The sequence below is a fragment of the Prunus dulcis genome, chromosome 5 (assembly GCF_902201215.1).
Source record: "Prunus dulcis chromosome 5, ALMONDv2, whole genome shotgun sequence".
Classification (NCBI taxonomy): Eukaryota; Viridiplantae; Streptophyta; class Magnoliopsida; order Rosales; family Rosaceae; genus Prunus; species Prunus dulcis.
The window spans coordinates 13,468,766-13,480,449 of record NC_047654.1 but is presented as its reverse complement, the minus strand read 5'-3'; the positions used below and the strand labels follow the sequence as shown (position 1 = coordinate 13,480,449).

General features: G+C 40.3%; 2 protein-coding genes across 5 annotated transcripts; both read left to right on the top strand.

Moving 5' to 3' along the window:
* Positions 1-71: 71 nt before the first annotated feature.
* LOC117627726 (zinc finger CCCH domain-containing protein 43-like) lies at positions 72-3,306 on the top strand. 2 transcript variants are annotated; one of them, XM_034359945.1, is made up of 6 exons: positions 72-752; positions 1,071-1,136; positions 1,631-1,750; positions 1,908-2,183; positions 2,407-2,676; positions 3,026-3,306. In XM_034359945.1, the coding sequence occupies exons 1-6, from the start codon at positions 207-209 to the stop codon at positions 3,026-3,028; spliced, it is 1,281 nt and encodes a 426-aa protein (XP_034215836.1). In that variant the 5' UTR covers positions 72-206; the 3' UTR covers positions 3,029-3,306. The 2 variants fall into 2 exon arrangements, with proteins under 2 accessions (XP_034215836.1, XP_034215835.1); XM_034359944.1 differs by having other exon boundaries at positions 2,898-3,306.
* Positions 3,307-3,781: 475 nt separating this feature from the next.
* LOC117627727 (zinc finger CCCH domain-containing protein 67-like) lies at positions 3,782-8,841 on the top strand. 3 transcript variants are annotated; one of them, XM_034359948.1, is made up of 6 exons: positions 3,786-4,877; positions 5,435-5,503; positions 6,027-6,146; positions 6,277-6,552; positions 7,910-8,160; positions 8,554-8,841. In XM_034359948.1, exons 1-5 carry the CDS (start codon positions 4,236-4,238, stop codon positions 8,153-8,155), a joined length of 1,353 nt encoding a protein of 450 aa, XP_034215839.1. In that variant the 5' UTR covers positions 3,786-4,235; the 3' UTR covers positions 8,156-8,160; positions 8,554-8,841. The 3 variants fall into 3 exon arrangements, with proteins under 3 accessions (XP_034215840.1, XP_034215839.1, XP_034215838.1); XM_034359947.1 differs by having other exon boundaries at positions 3,789-4,877; positions 8,425-8,841; XM_034359949.1 differs by lacking the exon at positions 6,027-6,146 and having other exon boundaries at positions 3,782-4,877; positions 8,425-8,841.
* Positions 8,842-11,684: the final 2,843 nt, after the last annotated feature.

Genomic DNA, 11,684 nt, shown 5'->3' with positions numbered 1-11,684 from the left:
TGCCATTCATTGCGTTGTTTGTCTATCCCCCAAAAAAGCTCAAAACTCCAAAAGCGTTTTATTCGCCAAAAATTCAACAAATCTCCCAAAAGCGTTTTTTACACACCAACCAACCCCTCTCTCTCTCTCTCTCTCCGTGTCAAACAGAGTCAGTTCATTTTCCTCTTATTTTTCTGAGAGTTAGGGTTTTGAAATGTGGAGGGAGAATGGAAGTCTCTGAAGCTATCTCTGTTCCCCCAAATCTCGATGCCAACAACAACCACCACATCGATGAGAACCACCAACCCAGCCATTCCGAACTAGTGTTTCTGCCTTCTTCCCCCGATCCCGATCCCGCACCGTCTGATTTCGATCATGAGGTCTTTGATGAGCTTCAGAAGCTGGATTTGAAGGAGAAGGAGGAGGAGGAGGGGGAGGATCACCTTGATGAGTTTCAGAAACTGGATTTGAAAGAGAAGGAGGATGCCAAAGAAGAAGAAGAAGAAGAGGATGTAGAGAAGAAGAGTTCTAATGGGCGAGAAACTGAAAATGAAAACGAAAACGAAAATGAAAGTGAGAGGCAGAGTGAACAAAGCGATGGAGGAGAAAATCAGAGTGAGGATGGTGGTGATGCAGAGAAGAAGGCCGAGGAAAGTAGAAGAAGATATCAGTACCCAGTGAGGCCTGAAGCTGAAGACTGTTCTTATTATCTGAAGACCGGGTCTTGTAAGTTTGGGTCCAATTGCAAGTTTAATCACCCTGTTAAAAGGAAGGTATAGCTCTTCTCTTTCGCCTTTAGCATATGCATATGTATGGTTGAAAGATTGGAACCCTTTGTTTATGTTTGCCCAGCTTCAGTTATTTTCAGCTCAACTGCTGCCGCAAAGCCATGTTGTGTTTGCATTTTATTGCCTCTTCCTTATGGTTGTAGCTGAAAACAAACATCTTGTTGGTGAAATTATTGTGTCAAACAAATAGCGACCTTTCGGTGGCTTAGTGTTGAAATGTTAATGTTTCTAGCCTTTTATGACTGGAATATCTCTACTATGTTTTCTCACTCTGTTGGTGTTTTGTTTTTTGTCATATTGAAGGGGTCTAAGGACAAGGTGAAGGAAAGGGAAGAGTTTGGAGATAAGACAGGCCAGACAGAATGCAAGGTTATTAGTGTTGTGATATTAAGGAACTCTTATGGTTTTCGCTGTAATTGAACATGTCTGAAATCGTTTTTGCTTTAGTACATGTATTTGGTATCTATTTTCTTAGTATTCAGTGTTATGGTGATGGTGTTTCTGAGTTTGGGTTATCTGAAAGTTGGGCCGGCATGCATAACCAAATAAATAATCTAAAATCTTTTATCTTGTGGCGGAATACAGAATCCCTACGTCTTGAACTTTATTTGTCCATATATATGGGACGGTGAGTCATCTGCTTTGACCAACCTATATAGTAAGTAACTAGTTAGCTAGTTTCTAGTGGATATTCTTTCATGAAAATTGTATGTTTTTTTTTTTATGACAGTCGCTTATTCCTATTCATATAGTAATTGCATCTATGTTTCAGATGTCAATGACAATACTTTCCTTTTTACCTTATCTTCAAATGGTGGACTAGTAACAGTTTCATGATGTTATAACACTTGAGCTTGTTGCAGTATTACTTGAGGTCAGGCGGATGTAAGTATGGAAAAGCTTGTAGATACAGCCACAGCAAAGGGAAACCTTCTGTAGCTCCAGTTGTAGAACTAAACTTTCTGGGTCTGCCAATTCGACTGGTATAAATTACAGATTTAATCCACAAAATTTTAAAAGTGAATATCTATTCATGATTTTTATGAATTATGATTTTATCTTTGCTTATCCTCTTTGTTTGTTGGAGCTATTATCACATCTCAGCCAGTTACTATGAATATTTACTTTAACTTGTTACAGGGGGAGAGAGAGTGTCCCTACTATATGCGAAACGGATCCTGCAAGTATGCATCGAACTGCAGGTTTAACCACCCTGATCCTACAGCTGCCGGAGGATCTGATCCAGCGTCCGCATTTGGTAATGGTGGCCCTGCATCCTTGCAAGGTGCGCCACAATCAACAGTAGCCCCGTGGTCTGCACCAAGATCATTGAATGAGACTCCACCTTACATGCCAATGATGATTCCACCATCTCAAGGGGTTCCTTCCCAAAATACAGAATGGAATGGTTATCAGGTACATTTTCATCACTTTGGTATACCAATTAACAGTTTTCAGGTATTAGAAAGCAAGATCTTTTTGTATGTTAACTTTTTTTTTTCCATGTTCTTTTTCATTCATTTCTGTCTCAGAAAACTAATAATATGCCCATGAACGGATGCTATAAATTTGTTTAATTGTTGACATCTCTGCATTCAGAACTTGTTAATTGGCATTGTTTTATTTTTTGCATGTTCAGGCCCCAGCATATCTACCAGAAAGAAGCATGCCCGCACGTCAACCATATCTTATGAACAACTCAATGACTGAAACCAACATCTATAAACAATACCCACAGCACCAGCAAGCTGAAGAATTCCCGGAAAGACCTGGCCAACCTTTTTGCAGTTATTTCTTAAGAACCGGTGATTGTAAGTTTAAATCTAACTGCAAATATCACCATCCAAAAATTCAGACTGCAGTATCCCCCCAATGTGCGCTTAGTGACAAGGGCCTCCCTTTGAGACCGGTAAGTTCACCCTTCTTTTGACCATGCGTTTTGCAATCAGTTCATAATATTAGAATATGATCTTAGAAAGGGTTTTTTTCACTTTGTTGATACATGGATGAAAAACAGATGAAATGCTATTGGAAGGTTTTTCTCCTGAATCATAAAGATTCTTGACTAGCTGTACCTCTTTCATGATTGCATGCCATTGATCACTCCTAAATTTGTTTTTCAAAATCCAGGATCAGAACATTTGCACACATTACAGTCGCTATGGCATTTGCAAATTTGGGCCAGTGTGTAAATTTGACCATCCGTTAAATATAACATCTTCAACTACATCTGGTCCTGATCATCAACTTCCTTTCAGTGACTCGGCGACTACAAATGGGGCTGGAACAGCTGGGAGCAGAAGTGGAACTGATGCTATAAGTCATCTGCAGCCTGTGTAATAATTTTTGCGCAGGATTCGCAACATGCAATCTTTTTCTTGTTTTAGTTTATAAAACAGTGCTATCGAACTTTTCCACCCACCCCATCCACATGCTGCAATCGTGTTAATGGAAACGGGACGTGTAAATTGTTTCTTATTTATGTCACTTTACCAGAAAATACAAGTTTAATTGCGAATTATTCCCTCAATTTCTCAAATTTGCGTTTGATGTCATCATTCCAAAAGTATCTTTAATCTGCTACGTGTTAATGAATCAAACTTGTGGAGACGTTTTATTTTATGCATTGGCTATCGTCTTGCATTTAACATTGATTAAATGTGTAAATAATCTCACCAATAAAAAAGACAAAACCTTGTTCACAAAACCTGCCAAGTATGAACTTTCCTAAACATGTGGGTCAAGGCATCGGAGGAAGATATGGCAACAAATGAAGAGAGAGAGAGAGAGAGAGAGAGAGAGAGAGAGAGAGAGAGAGAGAGTCCCTAGAAATAAGATGGGAATTTTTCACAACTGTTCCTGTTTGGTGCAGAAAAACTTGTGTCAAATTGGGGTATCATTGTTTTGCTATTCCAGCTAACCACAATATGCTAAGTGGAAATGGTGTTATTCTCCCAATCACGGTAAGCGAAATGGAAAGGTTATCAAGCCCGTTCATTCAAGTGTTTCTCCTATTGGTGGGACTGGTCACTGCGAGAGTTGAAATGTGCTTTAAGCATGAAAAGCTATGTAAATTGCAAAAACCAAACAAGGGCATTATCATGGGAGAATCTCCACTTTTCTCAAAAGCATTTATATCTGAAAAGCAACGCAAACAGTACTGCTTCTGCTTCTGCTTCTGCTTCTGCTTCGCGTAGGAAAAAAGAAGATGACTTTGACTTTACCAATCAAAACACTCGCAGACCCAATTTCCACAAGCCAAAACTGTAAAGGAAGGGAAGCAAGAAAGCAAACCCAAATTTGATTGAGTTGCAGGCAGCTCAAAAACTCAATGCCCTACTGGTGGTCAGATAGATGAGTGAGGATGCATGACTGGCACTGCTGGGTGCAACCATTATGTACCTGGTAGCAAACCAGCAACCCAGTTTCATCCATCACCATTGATTCATTCTCAAAAACACGATCAGGATGTTGCCAGCCGTACGCCTCCTATTTCCAGTCTCAGTGTCAGTGCTTTACGTACTTTACAAGTATCTGAGATCTGGAAGGGTAACAGAGCTCTCTGAAGACATCGCGGTTCCCCTAAATCCCGATAACGACGACGTCGTTTCTCGCCAACCGTCCCATGTCGATCCTGCCATCCTTGAAGAGATTCGGAAATTCGACCCTGCCGTCCTCGATGAGCTTCGGAAATTCCTGGATGAGTTTCGGAAATTCGACCCCGCCGCCCTCGATGAGAAGCAGAAATTCGACCCTGCTGCCCTTGATGTGATTCGGAAACTCGATCCTGCCATCATTGATCTGATTCATAAATTGTGTGTGAAGGAAAAGGTGGAAGGTAAAGAAGAGGCCGAGAGGAATTGTAGTGGGCGCGAAAATGAAAAAGGAAACGAGACACAGAGCGAAGAGAGCGGTGGAGGAGGAGGAGAAAATAAGAATGAGAATGGTGGTGAGGTGGAGAAGAAGGTTGTTAGTGAGGAAAGAAGCAGAAGGCATCATTACCCAGTGAGGCCTGAAGCTGGAGATTGTTCTTTTTATCTAAAGACCGGGACTTGTAAGTTTGGCTCCAATTGCAAGTTTAATCACCCTCGTAGAAGGAAAACCAATAAGGTATACCTCCCTTCTTTTTCCTTCATCATCATTTGCATATGTATGTTTGTGGTGAAAGATTGAGACTTTTTATGTTTGCCCGGCCTCAGTTATCATTATTTCAGCTGAGAAGCCATGCCTGTGTTTCTATAGTTTATTGGTCTAGTCGTTAGTGTATAATATGTATGTGTGCATTTGCTATAATGTATTTATGGGTTAGTATATTATGCTGTGATGATGATTTTTGTCAGCGGAATTGACTCGAAATGAAGGGACGCACCACCTTCATATTTGCTTAAAATGATATTGCCGTAGAAGAGATTTTTGCGGTGATTCAAAGCTAAAAGCCTGAAACTGGCTTTGTTGTTCTTTTTTCTTTTGGTCAAACTGGCTTTTTTCTTTACATGCATCTTTGTGGTGAAATTTGTTGTGCTTGTGCCAGAGAAATGGGGGCTTTGGGTCTCCCTTGGTGTTTGAAACGTTAATGTTTCGGCCTAATATGATTGCAGGAAATATTTCTGTTGTCAATGCTCACTTTCTGTTTGTTGGTGTTTTGAAATTTATCATATTAATTGAAGGTGTCTAAGGACAAGATGAAGGAAAGGGAAGGGTTGGCAGCAGAGAAGCCAGGCCAGACAGAATCCAAGGTTATTTTCGTTATGATTCTCAGAAACTTTCTATCTGAAGTTATGGTTTTTACTGCAATTGTTTGTTCCTCATGTCTAGATTTTGTTTTACTTCATATATTTGGTATTAAGTAGTATCTCAGTTTTTTGTGTGTTTTGATGAGGGGGTTTCTGGGTTTGGTTATCTGAAAGTAAGTTGGTTAGCATGCATAATTGAATAAATAAGCTAACACCTTTTTATCTTTTTTATAAGTATAGAATCAATAGGTCTTGAACATATTTGTTCATATTGTTTGGGAAGGTGAGTCATCTGTTTTGAAGAACATATAATAACTAGTTAGTTAATTTATTATTGGATGTGTTTTTACGACAAATGTTTGCTGTTTCATGACAATCATCTATTCATTTTTATACAGTGATTACAATTATGTTTTTAGATGTCAATGACAATTCTTTCCCATTGTACCTTATATTGAAATCTGTGCAATGCACATGGTGGACTAGTAGCAGTTTCATGATGTTATGACACTTGAGCTTGTTGCAGGATTATTCCAGGTCAGGAGGATGTAAATATGAAAAGGCTTGTAGTTTCAATCCCAGAAGAGGGGAACCTTCTGTAGCTCCAATTCTAGAATGTAACTTTCTGGGCCTCCCAATTCGGCCGGTATAAATTCTAGGTTTGATCTGCAAAATTTTGAGGAATGAATATCTCTTCATGATGTTTAAGATTTATGGCTTTATCTTTGCTTATTTTATTGGTCTGTTCCCTGAATATTTATTTCAACTTGTTGCAGGGGGAGAAAGACTGTTCCTTCTATATGCGAAATGGCTCCTGCATGTTTGGTACAAACTGCAGGTTTAATCACCCTGATCCTACAGCTGCAAGAGAATCTGACCCCCCATCTGGATATGGTAATGGTGGACCTGCATCATTACAAGGTGCGTTGTCATCAACAGCAGCACCATGCTCTGCACCAAGATCATTGAATGATGCTCCGCTTTATGTGCCAATGGTGATTCCGCCATCTCAAGGGATTCCTTCCCAAAATACGGAATGGAATGGTTATCAGGTACTTTTTTTTCTTCACTCTCATGTTGTAGTCTTCAGTTTGAGTAACTGTCATAACTTTGATACACCAATTAACATTTTTTAAGGGATAAGATTTCAAATAAAATCTTTTTTGTGTTAACCTTTTTGTTCTATGTTATTTTTATTCATTTTTCTCATGAAACTAATATGACCTCTCTCTCTCTCTCTCTCTCTCTCTCTCTCTCTCTCTCGCCCGTGCATTCAACTAGTAATAGAACTACTACTGTTCTCTTTTGCATTTTCGCATACATGCTTTTACCTTCGGTTTTTTTTGGTTCTGCCATGTTTAGGCTCTAGAATATCTTCCAGAAAGAAGCATGCCTACACATCCACCCATATGTTATGAACCACTCAGTCACTGAAACCAACGCGTACGAACAACATCCACAGCAGAAGCAAGTTGAAGAACTCCCAGAACGACCTGGGCAACCTGTTTGCATTTACTTCTCCAGAACGGGGGATTGTATTCAAATGAGATTTTAAAATATTTTAAAGAAGTTTAAAGTTCAGGTGGTAGAAGTCTATAAAATTATGGGTATACTCAATCCAAACTTTTAAAATTCCATCCAAATTTGGATGTATTAGATTTTAAAAGACTCCTTAAAAGTTTGGGTGTATTAAAAAACTCATTGATTTGAAAGAAAATATAAAAAGTGGTGGATTTCGATTGATTCTAGACTAATTTTAGGCCATGAAAAATCTTTACTCCCCCTCGAAGATTTTGATAGTCAAGATACAATTTCACCGCCTTTATTACCACCATCTTGTCATGTCTATCACCACCACGGCTGCCCCCAATGCGACCACTATCGCCACCACCGCAACCACCCTCAATGCCAACATCACCTTCACCCCAGCGCCACAACCATCTCCCAGTGCCACCGCCACCGCCACCGCCACCACCACCACCACCACCGTCACCACTGCCACCACCCCAACATATTAGGTTCTTGTTTCATGCCATTGGTCTCACAAATTTTGTACTAAATTTGTTTCAAATCCCAGGGCCATAACATTTGCACACAATATTCCCAGGGCCATAAATTTGTTACAAATTTTATATAAGAAAGCAAGATCTATTTGTATGTTAACTTTGTTTTTTCTGACCATGTTCTTTTTCATTCATTTCTGGCTCAGAAAACTAATAATATTCCGATGCACGGATGCTATAAGTTTGTGAAAATTGACAATACTTTGAACAAATTGCTGTCTGCACTAGTAATTTGTTTAGTTGTTGACATCTGTGCCTTCAGAACATGTTAATTGGCATCCCTATTAGTTTTTGGGATTCCTATTGTTAATTGGCATTTCCTGTTGTTTTACTTTTGCATGTTTAGGCTCCAGCATATCTACAAGAAAGAAGCATGCCCGCACGTCAACCTTATCTTGTGAACAACTCAGTGACTGGGACCAACGTCTATAAACAATACCTACAGCACCAGCAAGCTGAAGAATTCCCAGAAAGACCTGGCCAACCTGTTTGCAGTTATTTCTTAAGAACGGGTGATTGTAAGTTTAAATCCGACTGCAAGTATCACCATCCGAAAACTCAGACTGCAGTATTCCCCTCATGCACCCTTTGAGACCAGTAAGTTCACTCTTCTCTCGACCGTGCTTTTTGTAATCAGTTCATAAATTTGGAATATGATTTTAGAAAGGATTTTTCACTTTGTGACACATGGGAAAAACAGGTGAAAATGCTATTGAAAGGATATTTGCTGCTCTTGAATCATAAAGATTCTTGACCAGCTGTACCTCTCCCCACATCTGTATAAGAACCTCAGTTTGATCAGATAGCATGCTTCATGATCGCATGCCATTGATGATCCTAAATTTGTTTTTCAAAATCCAGGATCAGAACATTTGCACACATTACATTCGCCATGGGCATTTGCAAATTTGGGCCAGCTTGTAAATCTGACCATCCGTTAAATATAACATCTTCAACTACATCTGGTCCTGATCATCAACATTCTTTCAGTGACTCGGCGACTACAAATGGGGCTGGAAGTGATACTGATGCTACAAGTCAGCCGCAGCCTGTGTGATAAGTTTTGCGCAGGATTCGCCATCACCAAGCACATGCAATCTTTTTGTTCTGTTAATTTAATCTTAGAAATGTATCAAACTTTTCCACCCAGATGCCGCAATCTTGTTAGATGTGAGAACTCTATGGAAACGGGACGTGTAAATTATTTCTTATTGATGTCATTTTACCAGAAAATACAAGTTTAATTGGTAATATGCTCTCAAGGCCCCGTTTGATAACTATTTTATTTTTTATTTTTATTTTTATTTTGTGTGCTAGAATATAGAGTAAAAAGAAGGAGAATTGGAAGTGAAAATGAAAATGAAGATGGGATTGAGAGGGAGAGGAATAACACAAGTGAAAACAAAAACTAAAAACTGAAATCTATTTCAAATTGTTCACTTTCAAGATTTTATTTCCACTTTTGTTAGTCCTCCCTCTCATCCTCTCTCTCAATACCATTCTCACTCCTATTTTCCTCTATAATCTAGCACAAAAAATGTTGAAACAAGTTGGATTCCTATGTTTCTTGCACAAGCTCTGTTCCTGTTGAAATTTTGTAAACGGGTATCATGGGAGAGAGCCTCCACTTTTCCAAAAGCAGCTTTGAAACTGAAAAGCAACCCAAAAATTCCTGCTTCCGCTTCCGCTTCTGCTTCTCGTTGAAAACAGTAGTAGACCCAATTTCCACCACCACAAGTCAAAACTGAAATCCGATTGAGTTGCATGCAGCTCCTCAAACTCCTGTGATCAGATTCAGATGAGTGAGTTGGTAGTTGGTAGTTGCCATGCTAAGTTGACAGCAAACAAACCCAGCAACCCAGCTTCACTTCATCCATCACTGATAATTAATTCTCAAAGTACGATCAGCACAAGCAGGCACCGGTGATGTTGCCATCCGCACGTCTCCTACTACCAGCAGCAGCAGCGGCAGCCCCAGTGCTTTACAGATTTTATAAGTATTTGAGAGCTGAAGTCATCAGGGTTCCCCAAAACCCTCCGGAACTGTCTGATCTTGATCTTGCCATCCTTGAAGAGATTCGGAAACTCGGCCCCGCCCTCCTTGATAAGATTCTCAAGGACCCCGCCCTCCTTGATGAGTTTCGGAAAATCGACCCCGCCGTCCTCCATGAGTTTCGGAAACTCGATCCTGCCATCATTGGCAAGATACTTCAATCCTGTTTGAAAGACAACAAGGAAGGTGAAGAAGAGGCGGACAGGAGTACTTGTAGTGGGCGCGAAACTGCAAAACAAAACGAAAATGGAAACGAAGAGACGGAAGGAGGAGGAGGAGGAGAAAATAAGAATGAGAATGGGGGTGAGGTGGAGAAGAAGGTTGTTGATGAAGAAAGAAGCAGAAGCCAGCATTACCCAGTGAGGCCTGGAGCTGGAGAAGGAAAAACAGCAAGGAAAAACAGAAAAAACAATCAGGTATATCTCTTTTCTTTTTCCTTCACCATTTGCATATGTATGTTTATGGTTGGAAGATTGAGACTTTTTATCATATTAATTGAAGGTGTCCAAAGACAAGATGAAGGAAAGGGAAGGGTTGGCAGCAGAGAAGCCAGGCCAGACAGAATGCAAGGTTATTTTCGTTATGATTTCTCAGAAACTTTCTATCTCAAGTTATGGTTTTTACTGCAATTTGTTTGTTCCTCATGTGTAGATTTTGTTTTACTTCATATATTTGGTATTAAGTAGTATCTCAGTTTTTTGTGTTTTGATGATGGGGTATAACACATGAGCTTGTTGCAGGATTATTCCAGGTCAGGAGGACGTAAATATGAAAAAGCTTGTAGTTTAAATCCCGGAAGAGGGGAACCTTCTGTAGCTCCAATTCTAGAATGTAACTTTCTGGGCCTGCCAATTCGGCCGGTATGAATTCTAGGTTTGATCTGCAAAATTTTGAGGAATGAATATCTATTCATGATGTTTAAGATTTATGATTTATCTTTGCTTATTTTATTGGTCTGCTACCTGAATATTTATTTTAACTTGTTACAGGGGGAGAAAGACTGTTCCTTCTATATGCGAAATGCCTCCTGCATGTTTGGTACAAACTGCAGGTTTAATCACCCTGATCCCACAGCAGCAAGAGAATCTGAACCCCCATCTGGATATGGTAATGGCGGATCTGCAGCATTACAAGGTGCATCGTCATCAACAGCAGCACCATGGTCTGCACCAAGTTCATTGAATGATGTTCCGCTTTATGTGCCAATGGTGAGTCCGCATGTTCAGATAGGAAGCTGGGGTAATGCAGATGGGGTTTGGGCCCAATCAGAGGTAGGAAACAAAGATGAAGCAAGTGGCTGGACAAAACCTGCTTTTATTAATGAGAATCAGAATGACAGTTGGAATAAACCAAGTGGTGTAGATGACAATAAAAGAGCTTCCTGGGGTAAAGCAGATGGAGGTTCTACTTGGACCAAACAAGATGGAGATCCTACATGGAATAAACAAGGTGAAGGTTCTACTTGGAATAAACAAGATGGCAGTTCTGCTTGGAATAAACCAGCAGGAGATTCTTCTTGGAGTAAACAAGCTGGATGGTCTTCATGGGGTAAACAAGCTGATGTAACAGCAGGACATGAGTCTGGCGGAGTGGGGAATCAAGATAATGGTTGGAAGAGAGCAAGTTCTTTTGGTGGCAGTCAATCAATAGATGGTGTGAATGGAGACCAACCTGAGGATTTCAATAATAATCGAAGTGGTGGGAATTGGAGAGGTAGTTCAGGTAGAGGAAATTCAGACAGAGGAGGTTTTAGAGGTGGACGGGGTTTTGTAGGTAGAGGTGGTGATAGAGAGGAGGATAGAGGGGGTTTTGGACGTAGATGGGATTTTGGTGGTAAAGGTGGAGACAGAGGGAGCTTTGGTGGTAGAGGTAGATCAGACAAAGGAGGGTTTGGTGGTAGAGGCTATGGAGGAAGAGGCCGTGGGAGGTATCAAAGTGGTGGTTGGAGCAATAGAAATGAATCTATTGATAATAACTCATCAGGCTGGAGCAAAGGGGCAGACGGTGCTGGCGAGGGATGGAGAAGGGACAAAGGTGGAGGAAGTTGGAACCATGGCAGTAAGAACGA